The sequence below is a fragment of the Nipponia nippon genome, unplaced genomic scaffold (assembly GCF_047370975.1).
Source record: "Nipponia nippon isolate SJK-2023a ecotype South Korea unplaced genomic scaffold, ASM4737097v1 scaffold_3, whole genome shotgun sequence".
NCBI classification, from domain to species: Eukaryota; Metazoa; Chordata; class Aves; order Pelecaniformes; family Threskiornithidae; genus Nipponia; species Nipponia nippon.
In genome coordinates, this window is record NW_028262347.1 from 6756417 (window position 1) to 6775495 (window position 19079).

Below are 19079 nucleotides of genomic sequence, written 5' to 3' on the forward strand. Positions count from 1 at the left end.
ATTTATTTTAAATCAGTTGATGAAACTTCTGTGATTCTCTGCAAGGAAGAGTTTATTTATACATACAGAGAGAGCCCACTGCTTCTCTACAGAGCTGGAAAAGGGAAATGCCTCTCTTCTGTCTCAGAGCTCCTCATTTGTTATGTTCATCTTCGCAAGAGTAAAATACCTTCATTAGCCCTGGTTTGTAATTTATATTTCTGTGTAAAAGTAGTAAGATTATTGCTTGGCAAAATAGCTGAGTCTTGGGTAATTTCACTATGTTTTCTTCTGATGACTTGAAGAAGACGACTAAAGACATACATGGGAGATTTGTGACTGTGTCTCGAAATGTGTTTCTTTAGTCCCTGTTGCTAGTTCAGCTACTTTGGGGGAGGCTCTTAGCAAACAATGTCTGTGCTAGAGAGATTTGTGGCTGTAGTCAGAAACCTGTTGCATCTGTTTAACACATGTAAAAGATGGATCCTGCCACAAAAACTTCTTCTAAACTTAATCAAAGCAAATAATGTGGGCAAAGGATGGATCAGGAAACAGTTCAGCTGTGATCCTACCCCAGGCTTCCCAATTCCTATGATTTAGATTACGCTGTTCTTAATCTCCTCAAAGACTCACCCCTCGGAAGACATGGCCAGTAGAAATAGAAAACTTAACATGACTTGGTGGTTGTAGTTTGCTATCTTTTTGCATCACAACACTTATTTTGCAGTGTTCAGAAAAGATGCGTTACAGAGTGAGAGAATTTTACATGCCATATCTTCATTAAAAAGCTGTGGCATGCACTAAATTTAATTACTCTCCTTCTATGGCATAAATTGAGGGCAGCTTCAAAAATGAGGGTGGCTTCTATTAAACTTAATTACTTTTCCCTGCAGTCTGCATGGTTAGTAATCGCGGGTAGATTCTAAACAAAGATACAGTAGAGAGATTCTTTTATGAGAATAGGGCTGGAAAGTAGCCTATAAAATATAGAGAAATGCCAAATACCTTTTATGCTCAGCTTTAGTTTATTATTGTTATAGTTAGCTAGTATAATAATAATAATAATGTTTCAGTGTGATTAAGAAGGTATTGCTGGGGAAGCAGTGTTAGTTGAATTTGGCCTTTAAATGTTTAAGCAATGAATTCTTCCATTTCTTCTAGTTCTTTTGCAGATTTATGGGGTGAAAAAAGGTTAATGATAGAGTTTTTTTACAATGTGTTCTATTGACTATAGGTGGCAGATCTGACAGTTAAAATGAAAATTGTTCCAGAAGAAACTTGAGTCAAACTAATTATTGGAGATGTTATAGGGATGTATAATTATATTCACCTTTAAAAAAAAAAAAAGAGGGGAAAAAAGTTTTATTACAACTGTGCTTTTTAAAGAACAAGTGGAGAAATAAAAGCTGTAATTGTTCTTAATTATAGCTAACTGTAATTGCACACGACCGCAATATGCAGCACATCAGCAGCAGATTAAGAGATCCTGGCACATGTGTAGTGTACAGAGCAACTTTGAGCAGAGGTGTAGTTTTATGAATATAGTTATGTATAATTTAGGTCTCCTACTTTGGATTCCATCCGTGTTGATTTTATTTTATTTTTATGGCTATTATGGCAAGATAATTGTCACTTGGAAAGTGCTGCTGTAGTGATTTATCTGTTCCAAATGAGTCAAAAACCTTCAAAAGGAAAATGTGTTTTCTTTTACGCCAATGATGTGATGTGACCAGGAGAGGTTTTCTTAAATGCCCTTGTGTATCTACTGATGCAGATAGATGGCTAGCAGGATTTTTTTTTTTAAGCATCTCAATATAATCAGCACTGAGCTCCCAAGGATTTTGCAGCATGGTTGAAAATCTTTGTTAGCAATCTATCCACAAGTTTTTTAGATTCAAACCCCTCAAAAATGTAACCCATGAGTCTTTAGCCCATGTGAAAATGCTGCTTTGAACAAAATCTAGGGATGTGAATGCCTAAAGGTAGACTCTGATTTCTTCTCTTTGCACATGATTTACAGTCAAACTTTTTTTTCAGCTGCATGTACGCAGTTCCCGTTTTTGAGTGCAATTTTGCCTGTAAAATATTAAGCTGTTGTTACTCAGTGAACTAAAGAGGGAATGCAGATGCTTAAAGGAGGCTGTTGAGCTTCAAAACTACTGGTTATATTTCCTACTGCAAAACAGATTATTGCTGAAAGAGTGAGGGTCAGTGCACACCATGTTATTGATGAATGTGTGCATGTTCTTGTGATGGTAACTTCTGCATCTCTTGAGTGCTTCAGATGCATTCAGTCTTTGTCTTGATGTGCCAGGATCCTCTCCGATGTTCCCAACCTGTTTTAAGCTGTTCCTTTTACCCAAAAATAAATAAAATCCATCTGTCACTGAATGCCTTCCTTCTTTTGCAAAATGTTTCACTCTTGGACCAGCAGCAGAGCTGATTCAGCCTAAACTTTGTGGACCAGAAAGGATCTTTTAGACTGCTGGGATAGGGTTGCTTTTTTGCCCTGCTTGCTGGCACAAGCTGTAGCCCCAGTTGTAAGGATCTGTACTTCTAAGGTTTTTTCGGCTTTGTAGTTTGGGAAAAGTGTGTATGCTTGTCCCAAAGCAGTAGAGAACGCTTTATGAAAGAACAGTGTGTTTTTAAAAAAGGGGTTTCACCAAGGACAGTGATGCACAGAAGTGAGAGGGAGATTTCTGAGAGTAAGAAGCAGTATCAAGAAACTGCGAGAAATCGGTCACAGCAAAAAGAAGTAGTAAAATGGATGGCTAGTTTCACAAGCAAGCATGCAAAGATGCAGGTATAATAGAAGTTAAAACTCATTCTAGCAGGTGGCAATGAGAAATCAAAACTTGTTGTTTCAAAAGATTTACCGCATGGAGAATCTCCTGATAACTGGTATGTTCTAAATAAAGCGTTCGCTTCAAATGGCAGCACCGTAGCAGAAATGTATTTATTACAGGGCTGCTAATAAGCAAATGTGAGCAATATTTCTTGACAGCAGGCTGTGGGTGTTTTTTAATAAATCTGTGTTAAGTAGAAAAGGAATAAAAGCTGAAATCCAAATAGCAATCCACTTTGGCTACTGTTTTCTCACTCCAAGTATAGGTGGATGGATTGACCCCGGTCAGAAATTCTTGAAGGATAATTCTGGTAGTAGAAGCTAATGTGGAATTAAATGTGTATACATTTGTGTATGTAGAAAAGCTAATGATACGATTCCAAATGCTGAACATGTTCCCCACTCTTCTTTGTTAATACAGTGTTGCTTATGCTCAGCAATAAACTATTATTTCTGTGCTACTTCTGTAATTACATTTAATAATCAGCTCTCACAGTCCAATAGTATTAAACGTAGGAGTCTTTTCAACAAACTATGATAAATAGCTCTCGCAAAACTGTTGTACTTGAGGAAGCTTTATGGCTCTCTCTGTAAGATTTGTCATTTTCTTAATGCAGCTTCAAAAAGCTTCTGAGCTTCATTATGGACCGTCACTGTATTTTCCCTTCCCCCTCTGCCTATGAGTGTAGCCGGGTAAATGAAGCTTAATGTGCCATTTCCAAGCACTGTGACACTCCTCCAGGGCTGGTTACATTTACCATTGCTAAAGTCTAAATAAGTGAGTTTTAATGAGCAGGAATGCTTGCTAATAGCTGATTCAGGTACTTAGTAGTCCATGTTATTTAACTGTGGTAGAATTACAGAACATAAATGGTCTGATGATTAATAAATGTACCTGCTATATATTGCAGCCTAATAGTTTTTGCCATTAAAGAACTATCTTAACATCTTCTGGTTTGGATGTGGTTGAGGAGAAAAGGACTTGCTTGTAGATTTATGTCACTGGTAACTTACACCTTAAAACACTTTATATAATAATATCACAACAGCATCAATATATTGTTCAGTAACATTAATGAACTCATTAGAGAATGGTGGTACTTGTGTACTTCAGCTTCCTGAGGGGGCCAGCTCAGCAGATTTAGTCTCTTTGCTTAGGGCTGTCAAAAATAAATTCAACCCATCCTTTTAAGGTCAAAAATACGGCGGTGAATTAGATCCTCATCTCCTTTCTTCTCTTGTCCTGTTAATTTTGGGCAGCAGTAAAGAGACCAGTAAGAACAGAGCTTGACCACAGGTTTTTAAACACTTCTGATTTGTGGACAGGCAGGTGGCAAGAGGAAAAAAAAAAAAAAAAAGGGCAAAAAATAACAGATGACCAACAAATGAACAAGAATGAAGAAATAATAGCATCCAACATCTGTTGCGGTTTGCACTGAGATACTCCAGAAGATACTGTGGTATTTATGGAAATAGTATAAGGACTGTTTTGAACTGCAGCTAATGGGACACAGACTGCTGGCTGGCAGGCTTGTTCAGAGTCCTTTCTGCGTTTTTCCTATTCCATCCCATATTTCAACCTGATGTTGTTTTTTGGATCAGAAGGAGGAGATGTCAGGACAGAAAGGAGCTAAGCAGTGACTTTATCCTTGACTAACCAGTAGAGAGAAAGGCAGTAACTATTTCAGCAGGTGGAATAAAAGACAACATAGGCAGATGTCTGAAGGAGATGTTGGCAACACTGGTGTTCCAGGTAGAGATGAGCTGTTTTCAGTGGTTCCTCTATCCATTGGATGAAACCTCTAATAAAGAAAAGCAGGATTTTCCACAGTCATCGAATGCTTCCTCAGAGCTGGGTTAAGGTAGCTGCAGCATTTTTCAAAGCTGGTTTCTGTTTCCGTAGCTGGGAGTGCAGACAGAGGAGTTTGCATCTGCCTGTGGTACAGCACGTGGGCATGCCCAGCATCCCTCTGACTGCACGATGCTTCAGCAAGAACTGACCTTGTGACATTTCTGGTATTTGCTGCCTTCTGAGTGGAAAAATACTGTGAGAGTTCACTGCTCTCGAATCTTGAAGTAGGAGGACCCCAAAGCCTGGAAATCTGTGGAGTTTTCAGGGGGGTTTGTTGTTTTGGGTTTGTGGATTTTGTGGTTTGTTTTTTTTTTTACCCCCTGATTGCTGCCAATGCAGTTCCTGTAGAAAACAAGTTGTTTGCATATTGAATTGAGCAACCAAGGCCATTCCCGTCCTAATGTTAGTTCTTCTAAGGTGCCTATATTTTAGCATCTCACTTTGTTCCAGAAGTCCCTCAGCTTCACAAAACTTCAGAGATTCCCAAATGCACGTCTCTGCCTGGTCTGCATTGGGTAAGAAAATGAATATTTGAATACATAATAGCTGAAGTATCCAAGTTGTTCTGATTCAGTAAAGTATTTTGAGACTTGGATGAGATGCCATTTCCAAGCTGGTCATTTCTTGGTGGAGAATCAAGAGATACTTCTCTGAAACAAGTTTAAATGAACCTCCAAATTTTTTGGGTGGCTTCAAGTCTGTGTATATTAGTGAAAACATCCAACACCAGGGAATACCAGAGTTTTGAACTGTTCAGCATGTGAAATTGGAGGGGAGGGGGAAGAGTGAGGTGTGGACATTCAATGGAAAACACTTGTTAGGGTGGCTTTTTTTGACATTCATCACCAAAGACATCAACATTTGACCCAACCAACAGCTGCTACATCATAAAAGATGCTTGTGTAGATGGTGCACATAACTGCTCCCTGCACCCTACACAAATATGACAAAGTCTTAAATATGAGAAGATATTTACTGCAGCCCTGTGCAACATCCTAGAAACTAAGGAAAGAATCTAGGCCATCACTGTCTATAGAACTTGAATAATTTCTATGTCTTTCTTCACATATCTTATGCATCCTTGTGATTATATGACTTCTTGGGATTGTTTAGCCTAGAGAAGAGAAGGCTCTGGGGAGACCTTATAGCAGCCTTCCAGTACATAAAGGGGGCCTACAGAAAAGATGGGGAGGGACTCGTTATCAGGGAGTGTAGTGATAGGACGAGGGGTAATGGCTTTAAACTGAAAGACAGTAGATTTAGATTAGATATTAGGAAGAAATTCTTTACTGCGAGGGGGGTGAGGCACTGGAACAGGTTGCCCAGAGAAGTTGTGGGTGCCCCATCCCTGGAAGTGTTCAAGGTCAGACTGGATGGGGCTTTGAGCAACCCAGTCTAGTGGAAGGTGTCCCTGCCCATGGCAGGGGGGATGGAACTCAATAATCTTTAAGGTCCCTTCCAACCCAACCCATTCTATGATTCTTCTGTAGAATTAACACACGGCCCAGAGTTCTCCTTCAGTTCTATATTTGTACAACTGAGTTTGACCTCAAATTACTGCTGAGACTTCAGGCATGATTCCCCTCCTTTGCTTTGTACAGTGGAGAAGAGATGGTGGTAAAGTATAACACCCTAACCAATGGAAATGGTAGTGTGAGCTACAGGTCAGTCAAATACCAAGTGTGCAAAATTTTCTATGCAGGAAGGTTACGGTAAGTTTAATGAGCATATGGGGAGAAACGTCTGCTCTGTTTCGGATCTTGCTTCTCATTTTGGAGAGACACAGAGGGTATTTTCCTCCCACTGAGCTCATAGAGCTCCCTGAGGCAGGAGCCTGTGCATTACTTCTTTCTCTCCCTGTACTAACAGGGTGAGGATGTAGGAGTTGGTACCGTGGTGGATTCTCCTACATGTTCTTCCTGCCACTTACTGTGCCCCAGAGAGCCAAATTCTGTACCCATGGTGCTTCCTTCCTTCATTTCTGACCCATTAACTTTCAAAATGCAGCACTTCCCTGAGACGACACACGGCAACGGCAGTCCCTGTGCTGCGACAGCCATATCTGTACATCCATGATGGCAGGGTCTGACCTTGGAGCAAAGCACCAAAGTGGAATCTTTTTCATTTCTTCTCTATGCCCTGGCATTTCTCCCTGATGACCCTGGCTAAATTGCATCCTATCCGTGCCTCTGTTACCAACCTATAAAATGGGCACACTACTGTGTTTCTTCCACCTATTCATTTTTATCTTTCTCTTTAATACCAAAGCAGAAGGTGTAAGAGAGAGGAGCTTTCATCTGACGTCCTTGGTGGGTACTTAGACAAGAGGCCAAGATCTTAACTGGGATTTGTGGGTAAATTGCAAGGAGTGAAGATTTGGCCTAAATTATGCTTTAACTTGTAAGTTATAATATTACTGTCTTCAAAGATGTTGGGGGAGGGGGTAAAACGAAACTTATTTTTTTATGAAATATATAAAATAGTCCCAATCAAGAGGTCACGTTTTATTTGGGGTATTATTTGTATATTGGATGTACACTGGACTTACACTGTTTTCATGGCAGGCGCTTATCACTGAATACACAGAGATTTCTTTCCTCCTTACCTAAGGAGGAATGAAAAATTCAGAAGTAGCAAATTTAGAATAGTGAAAAATGCAGCTTTTAAAAATAATCATGGGAGAAAACAACAAGCATGTTTGCTCATGTCCTTTATCTCAGTCAGCTAATCTTGCAGAATGTCAGCTTGTATAGAAATAGATTTTTACATATGAACTTGTTACATCACTTCCTAAAAAAAGAGTATTTAGCTTGTACTTAAATAGCACATTCAGAGACTGTTTATGCAGTATTTCTGCTGCAAATTTATGATCCTTGTTAGGTAGCTAAGCTCTGTGTGAAGTTTTAAAATTGCAATGTATTTATTTGCTGCCTACTGTGCGAAAGATAAAACACAAAAGAATCAGTTTGAAATCTTGATTTGTTTTTTTTTAATATCTTAATTTTTTTTTTAAAAGATAAAATTGTTTTCTGCCATTTTGATCTTCACTGGTGATAGGGCACAGTGCTAAAAAAAAAAATGTTAAAAGCGTGTGACATAGAGAAAACAAAACTTTCTGTGGAATCCATCAAATTAGTCATGGCAAAACTGAATCCAAAATTTAAACCCCATATTTTATCCAAATGTAGCTTGTTTATTTTGCTGCACTCTAACAAAGCTGAGAAACTATCCAATTTAAAACTGGTGAAATATCTTGTGTCTCACAATTGTGTGTCAATACACACTATTAATTCTTCCAAGTCAACTTGGACATAGTCACCCCATGTGATTTTAGGAAGAGCAGAGACAACAATGTGTCTGTGGAGGTGCTATTTTTCAGCTGAAATGTAAAATCAATGTCCTGACCATTCTGGGTCATTAAAAATCCCATGGCACTTTTCTGCAAGAGTAGAGGCATTGACTCCCAAGCCTTGGTGAAATTCCGACTAAGTAATTGTATTCCTCCTGATACAACCTTCCTTTTAAAGCTAATTTAATGTTCCTCTTCAGCTGGTCTCCCCTGCTTTAAGTGGAACTTAATTTCCTTCATTTCCCTTTGTAAACTTTTCTTTAGTTCTGCTTTATACTGACAATTAGTAGCTGTCTTTTGCCACCTCACTGATGCATATATGTGCAATAGCAGTGAGCGTGTGTGCAAGCATGGACCCCTACAACTGAAAAAGCTGTTTATTGGTGGTCTGGTTAAAAGCCATGGAAATTACTGGGACATATCCCTTTGAGTTGGTGGTCGCAGGAGCCATCAACGCTGTAGCTGAGAGGTGTTGCTCAACGATACCCACCTCTACCCTGATTTTCTTGTGTTGCTGAGTGCAGTGTAGAGAGTTGGTGGTACGGTGTCTGCTCCCTGTCTGTGTGTAAGCAGAGCCAGGAAAGAGTGGTCAAAAGCATCAGGTGCATTGTTTGTTTTGGCAAGCCAGATTTGCCCATGGGGCAAAACAAAGAACAACTTCACAGTTATGCAATATTTGCAAATATTTCAAGGTAGAACTTCCTAGTTATCAACATTATTACAATTTGTTACACACAACTTATCAGCACACTTGGCATATCCAGTTATGCCCACTGTGGATATTCCTGGAAAAATACATACCTTTTCAAGTGATTCTCTCAAATACCTCATTTCTCTTCAACTTATACTTATTTTTATTCACAAATATATCCCTTCTGGTATGATTAATGCTTGTGCCAGGTGTAGGACTCTGTTTAGTAAAGAGTTGAATGTTTCACCCAAACCAGAAATATCAGCTTAACCTCTGGGGTTTTTTTTGTGCTTCATGGAAAATGAGCGTAAGTGATAGAACTAACTGCTGCTACACAACCCAGGGAATCAAAGGGGTCATGGTTACTTGTCCTGGAGAAGATAGGACCTTCTAACCCTCCTGGTCGAAACAGCTGCTGGCTCTGATGCCTACAACCATGACCTCAGGCTGTAGACACTTCTCTTCACAAGTTGGAAGACTCCCATATTGTGCATCTGGGAGTTTTCTGCTTGCATTTGTGCTGTTTTCTTAATAGCACACCATACAGATCCCTCCTTCAGTTTTGCCCTTATCCTTATGTCCTTATCCTTATGTGCCTCGTGTGCTGTAGGCGGGCTTTCTCCCCTCCCCAAAGTGTGAGATGGAAAAAGGAAGAATGGTGACACGATTGCAGGAATGTGTTGCTGCCTTTCTTTTTGCATCTTCACCAGCACCCCGACAGATTGCTTAGCTTGAATCCATATGCTTTCCTTCTCACAACAAAAATTGTTCTCGATGGAGACCTAAGGCTTTCCAAATCACTAAGGGTCATGATCCTGCAGAAGAAAAAATTGTTTCTAAGCATAGTCTTGACTCACATGGTTTGAACTCAGTACTTGCTAAGTTTTCTGGCACACATCTAGCAGAATATACACAAGATTACCTCAGTTGCCCTTTAAACCCCTAACCTATCTCTTGTGCCTCAGTTTACATCTCTGTAGAAGCACAGCATAGATCATTAAAACGGACAAAAATGTTGCACAGTTAAACCTCAGAGCTGTGTTGTGCCAAACCCTGCACATAGGTGGGTAACAACAGCTGCCAGTCAGCCTCTGAGAAAAGAGCACCATATGATTTCTCAGTGAACAAAACGTTTAATACAAACACAACACTTTCCAAATATTCTGAAGAGTTTTCCTCAACAACTTTCTTTAAACAAAACTAATAGGCAGTAAAGTCTGTTTGCTGATCTTTATGCAGATCTTCCCACTTCCACTTCACTACAAGGTTTTTGACTAAAATATTTATACTTTTCTGCTTTGGTACACATCCTACTCCGATCCTACGGGAAGGATTTCTCAGCCTGTAGAGAGAAATGACAAAATGTGTGTGTGGTGCTTGGTTCGCCCACACTGGCTTTCTGGGTTTTGAGAATAACTACGTAGTCCTCTCTGGAGGGTGGAGAGCCTCTTCAGTAGGTCAAAGCTCCTCACAGGTCTAGTGAAAAATTTGTAAACCTGCAATTTGATTTTTTTGGAAGATCACATATGAAGGGGTAGCATTTTGGGGTGTGGGCCTCCCACCCAGCACCCTCCTGGCTTCAACAGCACATTCATCTTCCATATGTACGGACCACACTGCCCCAGATCCATCCTGCGCAGCTGAACACAAAATGCCAGGAAATTGTAAATGACCTTCCTGGAAATGCTGCGACTGCGCTTCGTAATGCCACCCTCCACCTAACAGCTTTTCCAGGGTCTTTAGCCTTGTCCTCTTCTGTCCTTAGCATTGCTGTGCATTAGCTTTTCCCATTTGCATTGGCACCGATTTCGGTGGAATTCAGGGCAGCCCTGACAAAGCATTTAGGTTTCTGTCCTTACTCTTTTTCAAGGTCATTCTTTCTCATCATAGACAGGACATGTAAATACCTGGTCTTATATTCATTTTCCATTTGAGTATTATCCTTCTCTTGTTTTTATCCAAGAAAAAAATATTTTTTTTCTGTAGATATAGTAAATTATGAGTTATATTTATTGTACGTGTCATTTGGGAGTACTAGGGATCTGAAAATTGGTTGTATAAGTCTAGCTTCAGTTTCTTGAAATACTGCAGAATGAGTGTCCATTATCTTTAAATAAACTTTAAGGGTTTTCTTGATGAGTAATTTGCTCCATAAGATTTTCTTTTTTAAACTCCCATGAAATATATTTATAGAGCAGTGTTTCAATTCCTGATATTTATAGGACATTTACAGTGGACATTAACTATCTTCAGCAGTCCGTGTACCATTTATTTCCAGTGACATTGCAGGGATAATTGTGTTTGTTTTCTAGGAAAATAGTATTTTTAGTGTAATAATCTAAAGGCGTTTTTAATTTTTTTTTATGGTTTAAATGTTTACTGAGCTGATGAGAAACAGTGAAATCTTTGAATAGTTGGGAAGTAATCAGACTTTTCTTTTACTTGTAAGTTTTAGAATTTTATTTGCGTTTGATCTGTTTTTCAAAAATCGTTACCTTACATATTTTTGTTTAAAATTGGAATTTGATCGGACCAAATGTGAAACTGGCAATACAATTAATTACATTAAAAATGTATATGATAAAGGCCTGCAGTGTCTTTGTTTAACATTCTGATCACATTCAGATTTTTTACCACTGTATCGACTATTTAATAATTGTTTTCATAAGGCCAGCATCTCTTGTAGAGAGGGTTATTTAACAAAAATGAAAATCTTTAGAAATTTAGATGCACCAATCACTCACCGCTCTGCTCAGAAGCGGACAGCGTGTTTGCAGTTTAACATCCTCTTTTAAACCTAGCTACTTCTGCTTCTTGATGCTTCCTGCACTACCCACCTGTGATTTGCCTGGTTGTCTCTTTAAGCTGGATGAGCAACTGCTATTTTATAAAATGTGCTGCCATATCCTAAAGCAATAAGGTTTGTGCTATTCTGTTATTAGAGTGATAATAGGTAGCTAAAGGCTAGGGAGTCCCTTTAGAAGAAGAAACAAAGCAACGCCCAGCCTGACTTTGTAGTCCCAGTTCTTTCCCCAAAAAAGCATTTCAATGAAAGGAGATGATGCCTGTGATTAGTGGTGGAAGGGAAAAATTTCCTGACTGTTAGAACCATTTAGTGATCCAATTCTTTGTTAGGTTACAGAAAATATCATATTAATTCTTTGAACAGTTATGAGTGGGGCTTGGAAAATAAGGTGCTGTGATACCAATGTGCAGGAGTTTAATGAAAATAAAATATCTAAAATATACAGCTGCATCAAATTACCCCATAGAAACCAAGTCTGTATTGCTCCACTCTGATTTCATTTTCTTATCTCTTTATGTTCTCTTCCTCTTGCTCCTGGCTCTCACCTTTGATGTCATTTATATCATAGACTGTGTTCATCCCAGGCACCTGCTAAATACGTATGTGTCTGCCTTTGCTGGGGTGGGAACTGGCTCTTCTGAGAGGGCTTAAATATCTGCTGGTCTGTTGCTGAATGGTGTGTGCAAGAAAAGGGTGTGAGCCATCTTTTTATTTTTTGCTTATTCCTCTTTGCAACCACTGAACACGGTTCTGATCTGTGCCTTTTGAAGCAAAACACTGGGAGGTTTAAGGCAACCTTCTGTGACCGGCAAACTGCACAGCTTGAAGATACTCAATGAAAATGCAAAGCCGTGCATGTTTAGAGGGACCATTTTATCTTCTCTGACACTGTAATGGAGTCTACAATTGCCAGTGTAACCATTAAAGAAAAAGCCTGGGTGTCACTGTGGGGTGCTCAATTAAAAAAAAAAAAAATTAAAAAAACAAGACTCTTGTAGCTGCCCATAGTTCATATAGTGCCAAAAAGCATGGGGAATCTAGAATTAAAGAAGAGCTCTGAATTATTGTGCTTTTACTATAACAACTTTGTAGCTGTCCCATCAAAAATGTGGCTTCAGAACATGGTAAAGCTCTACAAAAGCCTTCAAAAACACCTTTCTTTTTTTTCTTTTTTTTTTCATTGGATTCCTAAAGAAATTAGCCTTGGGGGTTCAATCTGTATTTATAAGGTTTATGCCCCTGCAGCAAAAATGTGTAGGTTTGGTTCCATACTTAGAGAACACTAGATCCATGGTTTTGGGAATTTTTAAGGCAAGGAAGATTTTTGAGACCTGTCTTTACCACCACAACTCCCCCCCCAAAAAGATTAGATTTTTTTTTTTCCCCTTTGTATGTAAAAGTGGACGGAAGATTTTCTGTTCCTCAGCTGTAAACAAGAAGAGAGTACTATGTTGAGAATTGTCCCATACCACAAGTGCAAAGCTATGGATGTGAAATTTTTTAATTTGGATCTCAACTGAAGCAAGTAGGGTATGAACTAACCAGGAATCTTTTGTGCAACAAACTTAAACATAGGACAGAGATTTCATAACTAGATGAGCAAAATGTGAAAGGAGATGGACCTCTGGTCAAATGTAGGAGAATGAACCCCTTTATGCCTCCTTGCTGTTTTTTTTTAAGGTCTTACGTATGGGAGAGAAAGGAGAAATGGAGCTTTCCAGCTGTATTCCTGATGTTTGGATAAGGTCTAAGCAAATGTGCGGGGGAGGGGAGCAAGGACATACAGTGGTGGCAGATCTGGGATGTATTTTAAGGATTGTGTACATAGGTAATGGTAATGTATTTCAGTTGTGCTTTAAGGTGACATACCGGTTACATTAGTCCACTTTCACTATCTCACTCTTGGTTTCCCTCAAACAAATTGCAAACCCACAAAACAGATTCAGACAAGTAAATTGGATCCAAAATCACATATTTGGAAAATAACTATTGCCTAAAACCCCATATAAGAAGATTTAACATTAACATGGTATTTTTTTCAGTGCATGACATAGTTATAGATCTGTCTAATGTCTTGCTTTTGCTGCAGTACTGAAAGAAGGGAACTTTTTCTGCTGGAAAATTGGCCCAGTGTTACGTTTTGGCTATGTAGGATCATACAGTGCTGGCATTTGAAATAGTGATAATTTTATGCCTAAAAAATGAGTAATTGAACCATTAAGAGCTTTATTCTGATGAAATCCTTAGATCACACTCCATCATCTGTTTCACATTCTTGTGTATATGATCATGCAGACGTCGCATCCGCAAATGGCGCATTTGCGTATAAAGCTGTGTATGTGTCTCTGCACTCCTAAAAAATACAAGCAGTAAAAAGGCATCTTTAAAATTTTATAGCTTCTTTAAACACAAGCTAATTTTTCCTCACTTTGTGTCTTTCAGAGAAACTGCCACAGAGTTATCTGGAACATTACCAAGGTAAGCAAGTTGTTCTATACTGCATCTGTGTATCAATGTCTGGAAGGTGCTGAAAGAAGCATGACCTTTTGAGCCAGAACATAATGCTTTCCCTAAGGAAAACTGCTGGGATATTGAGAACTGGAGGTGCAGAGAGGAGAACACACACTGTGTGCCACAGACAGACAAATGACTGTGAAATACTGGCGCAACCAAAACTACACAGCTTAAAGCGACACATTGAAGTTGCTTTGAGGCTCAGCACAGTTGTGCACCTGATGAGAAAAATCCCAGATGTGGCTTTCTTCCAGCTGTGCAATTATACCCATTGCAGGTGGTTTGGCTTTTGTTTTAAATTTCACCTGAGGGATGAGGGGAGGGAAACTTGGAGGTAGGAGGAAAAAACACTGTGATCTTAAGGCATTTTCATTTGGAAAGCAGGAAAGCAGCTTAGACCAAATTCTTCTGTGCTGAGAAAGCTTTTAATAAAATAATAGAACTAGACAAGACTTCCAGGCTGCGATAGAGGTTTTTGAAGAGAGACCTGCCTACATATTGTCAGAGGATGCAATAAAATGCTGTAATGGTGCAGACAGAGAAAAGGGTGGAGGGAAGGGAAACAAAAAAATCTGGTGCAGTAACCTGTCACTTAGCAGAGATGCCTGGTGAGGAAAAAAAAATGGTGCTCTCAGTCTTCTTGCATATTCTGCCACCAGTTTTGCTCTTTGAGGTGAAGGGGGTTTTAATGATATCATGGTTTGGGGGGGGTTATTATCCTCTGATTAATACCAATGTTGTAGTTCATGCAATATATAATGTTAAAAGGATATTTCAATAAGAAAATAAGTTTTCTTGTTTTTTCTTGTTCTTATTAAGCATAGTAATACATACAAGGTATTTCTGCTTCTAAGGCAGAGGAAAAAATGTCTACCTTTATAGTATGTGTGGTGTCTATTAGTTGGCTTGACTGTGGCGTTAAGCTGTAAAAATGTAGATTTTCACTGTATGTGATGTTTTTCCCCCCTTTGTAATCTATAACCTTGTTTTGTAGGTACAAACTTGTGTAATTTATATCAGTCGTTCATTTATTAGATACCTTTCTTCTTATGACTTACCATCACTTGATATCCTCAGTTGTGCAAGCAAATATGCTGGTGAAATTTTGCCAAGCGTTTGAAGTGCTGACCAATGATCAGGCCCACCTGACGTGTAAAAGATTTTATTCATCTTCGTTGCAAAAGAATTACAATTCTTCATACATACAAAAAAAAAAAAAAGAAAATAGAGATTCAACAGAGTAGCTGTCTCCTTGATTAGGAACGTCAATAACACTGCTTAGCTGTGTCTTTTGCTGGTTTTAGTGCTAAAATATTTCCAGTTTGACTGCATCCCCCTAATTGGTTAGGTATTATATGACTAATATACTGGAAACATGAAGTTCTTGTACTGCAGAAATGAATTCCGTTTTAAATTAAAGTTAAAATGAGAGATATAGGTGCTTGAATAAACATCCAGTTTCATACTTGCCATTAATGATTGCCTAAATGTGTTTTTTGAATTATTACCACATGGCTTTAATTTCAACTGTGGCAAGTGTTGCAAGTAAAAATCAGATTATATAAGCAATGTGCACAAGGCATTGTAATTGTGTTATAAATATTAAAACCAATGATCTTGTCTTGATTTAAAACAAATGTTTACAGCTGTGTGCAGGTTGGCTAGTCCTCCAGCCTTCTCGGGGATTCACCTGTTCCTGCATTTCTCTAAACAAGCAGTTCCTTGGGGTTTTTAATCTTATGTTGTGATGTATTAATCTAATATTTTTGTTCTTCTTTCAAACTTCAAGTGAACCATTTTTCTATTATTAATTCATAACAGTGAAACAGTCTAATTTCCCCACCAACACCACATCTTCCTCCACCTTCACCCTGCAGCTACTTTATAGCATATATATTTTTAGGTGTTGCAACTTGAAATGATGAAACTAATAACCGCTTTCCCATAGTTACTGTGCTTCTTGTATTTTGTCCGGTGGGCCACAAAAAGTTCTCTGTAATCCTAGAAATCTAACTCTCATTTGTGCCGGTAAACAAAATACCTTTTCTCAGGGCAATAATGGCTCATGGGTATATTTGTGGCCAGAGTTGATCAAATCCTTTTCAAGCATTTGTAAACCTGGTGAAAGGGTTTTTGTTGCAAGCAATGTAAGTGGGAGCAGATGCGTCTGTACGTGAAATATTTTGTCAGACTGTCAGGAAGACTTTGGCATCAGTGGCATTAATTTTTTGTTGTCATTTAAAAAAAAAAATTCCCAAAAAACCCTTCTGAATTTTACATGGTTGAGTTACAGAAGAGAAGTTAGGGATTTGTTCCCAGAAAGCCCTGTAAATAGTCAGAAGTTACATAAGAGAACATTTTGAATATCTTCTCTTCTCCTGTAGTAACCAAGAGAGGTTACTTACGTGCATTTTAAAAAGAGAAAATATAACCAAGTGTCTTGGTAAATGGTGACTTTTTAATATAGGCATTTTCCATTAAATACTGCTGATTGATCTCTCATGATTATTTTTAAGAGGAAGAAGAAATTACCTTACCTCTTGCCACTGAAGAATATGTCTCATTGATAGGCAAAAGTAGAAAAATCTGAGTTGGTGGACATCATTTAGAAGGAAAGCTAATAGATTAACTTTGCCTGTAGAAAGATATAAAAATATTCAGCACAATTATATCGTGTCAGTTCTAATTTACCAGTTATTTCTGATGATTTTGGGAAGCTCAGGCTAGAGAAGGAATTTAAAATTTAAACTTAAAATATGATAAAGAAGCTTTACAATTTTTATATTAAATGACATTATTATATCTATGAACGTATATTGTTTTTTTCGAAGAAAGGCTTTCTGTGTGCAACAGCACATCAAAGAACAGATCTTCACAAGGAAAACTTTATAATAATATTAAGTTGTTCATTGCATGACCTATTTAGAGTACTCAGATACTTCTTGTTGTAGACTACATAATTAAATTTTAAATGGAACATGATAAAGAAATTATACTGGTGATCTCTAGAGATTTGAATACCCTATTTGGATCTTTACAAGAGTGTAGCGAAGGCATACTTTAAAATTTAATAAAGTTCTGGCCTATTTTTTTTTTTCCCTTTTAGATGTTCTATAGCTGCTATGGCAGTCCTAATTCAAACTGTATTTGCTCTCAACATTACATAGATGGTACCTGCGATAACAGACCAATACTAAAAGTATTACAAGAAATATAGCTTAACTTGAGAAATCCACCATTTAAACGTGATACAGAACAAATAATGAATGAAGATAAGCTCCTAAAATCTTGTGGTACCTAAGCTCGTAACCACTCTTTCATAGACCAGCATCTGCGTTAAGCGGTGGAGGGGAGCAGTAAATTAGCGAGGTGGAGTGCTTGAGCACAGTGCAAAGCCCTGTGGGCATGAGGGAGATGATGTTTGGAGCTTAAACGAGAAAATACTCAGCTCAATATCAAAGGAATGATTTCAGTCTCTAGCCACTTCTGTTTGTTTCTGTGAAAGTTCTTTAAATATAAAGAAGAACAAATATTTTAAATATAGACTAACCGCATGGAGTATTTATTTGCTTAATACCAGGTTAATAATGATAACAGAAGTAAAATCTGGGCTACTTTTCCACTTTTTTAGTGGCTCAATTTTACACTTCACTCGGGGGAGGGAGTAAAGTTTAAACAGTCACTTCCTCCTCTAAGCTGTTCTTATTTACTGTTAAAAAAAATTCAAGAGAATAATTTGCATAGATACTTTTCATAGAAAAAATTGTAGAAAGATCTCTGCAGCCCCTGCTTAAATCTTCAGCATAACTCAGGAAAGCTTATATTTTGAGGTAAAGGCCATCTTAAAACTGTCATTTAGAAATTTTTTTGGAAGGGTGGGAGGAAATCTGCAATAAAATATAATGGCATGGGTACATTGATGTGAAAACAATCAAGTATGTTCAAAATGGAAATTTAAATCTTTAGCTTGTCTTAGAATTGTAATAATTTGCAAACTTTATATGTTTTAAACCAGTGGTCTGGAGTAGGATACAAATTTTAAGCCCTCTTGAGTTGGGCTTTTATTCTCCACCTTTCCATAAATTTCTTTAATAATGTCTAAGTTCCATTTACTGTAGAGACTTATGTTCTTGCATGTCTACAGCATTTTGAAAATAGAATTTAAGTACTGAAGTCACTTTGGTACTTTTGAAAAATGTTAACCTGCAACTTCACCATTATTTAAATCTAATGCAACTAAGCTTTTATCTAAAGGGAAAAGAAGAATTGACAACCCACCATATGACAAGCAAAATGAAATCTCTTGATCACTAACTGTCAGCAGTCTTTCTAATACCATTGTGTTAGGAAATGATATGTCTTCCAAGGAGCTAAGTACACAAGGTTTTGAATCATTTCTGTCTTGACAGCCTAACCCAAGTAACTACTTGTAAGTGCTTGGATGAGTTATAAAATCTATGTGGCTCTGTAGAGTGAGTTAATAAAACATCTATGAGCATTTTAATTACTGTAACATGAAAAGGATTTTTTCCTGACAGTAATAGGGGCATGGACTAAAGACCTACTTGACATCTCAACTGCTATCTTCACTGGTTTTGCATGGATGGTGGGAGCTGGGGTTAGCTTCTGGGTTTGCTCTTCTAGTCCTCCTCAGGTCATCGGCCAAGCAATTTCTCTCGCTTTGAGAACACCGGGTTATACCTTTTGCCCCTCATGTTTCATATACTGTGGATGTCCTCTCCTGTCACCAGTGCTGCTTTACCCATCATATCAGGCTTGAACACTCATCCACCTACACCATATGCATGTCTCTGCCAATTTACAGCAGAATTTTTGTTACTTTGATATAACATTTACTGAGGTTTTATTCTCCCTTAAATAAAGCAGGGATTTGGCATTGTCCATTTGTGACTCTCTCTTCTAATGGAGAAGTTCTTCTTTCCACCTCCAAATCCCTTCTCAAAACTAACTTTTGTTTAGAGGCATATAAATAATAGGTCAAGAAAATGTTGTTCATCCCGGGTGGCAGGCAGTGGTAGCTGA

The 19079-nt window shown here is 38.2% G+C and overlaps 1 protein-coding gene across 2 annotated transcripts in view; it reads left to right on the forward strand.

The window, feature by feature from the left end:
* Positions 1 to 19079, forward strand: part of CELF2 (CUGBP Elav-like family member 2) — a 559446-nt gene that overhangs the window by 238949 nt on the left and 301418 nt on the right. For both annotated transcript variants that reach the window (XM_087768249.1, XM_087768245.1), the window contains one exon: positions 13965 to 14000. Coding sequence is in view for 1 of the 2 variants with exons in the window: in XM_087768245.1 (XP_087624371.1) it covers positions 13965 to 14000 (36 nt within the window). In the remaining variant the exon portion in view is untranslated. The remainder of the gene's footprint in view (positions 1 to 13964; positions 14001 to 19079) is intronic.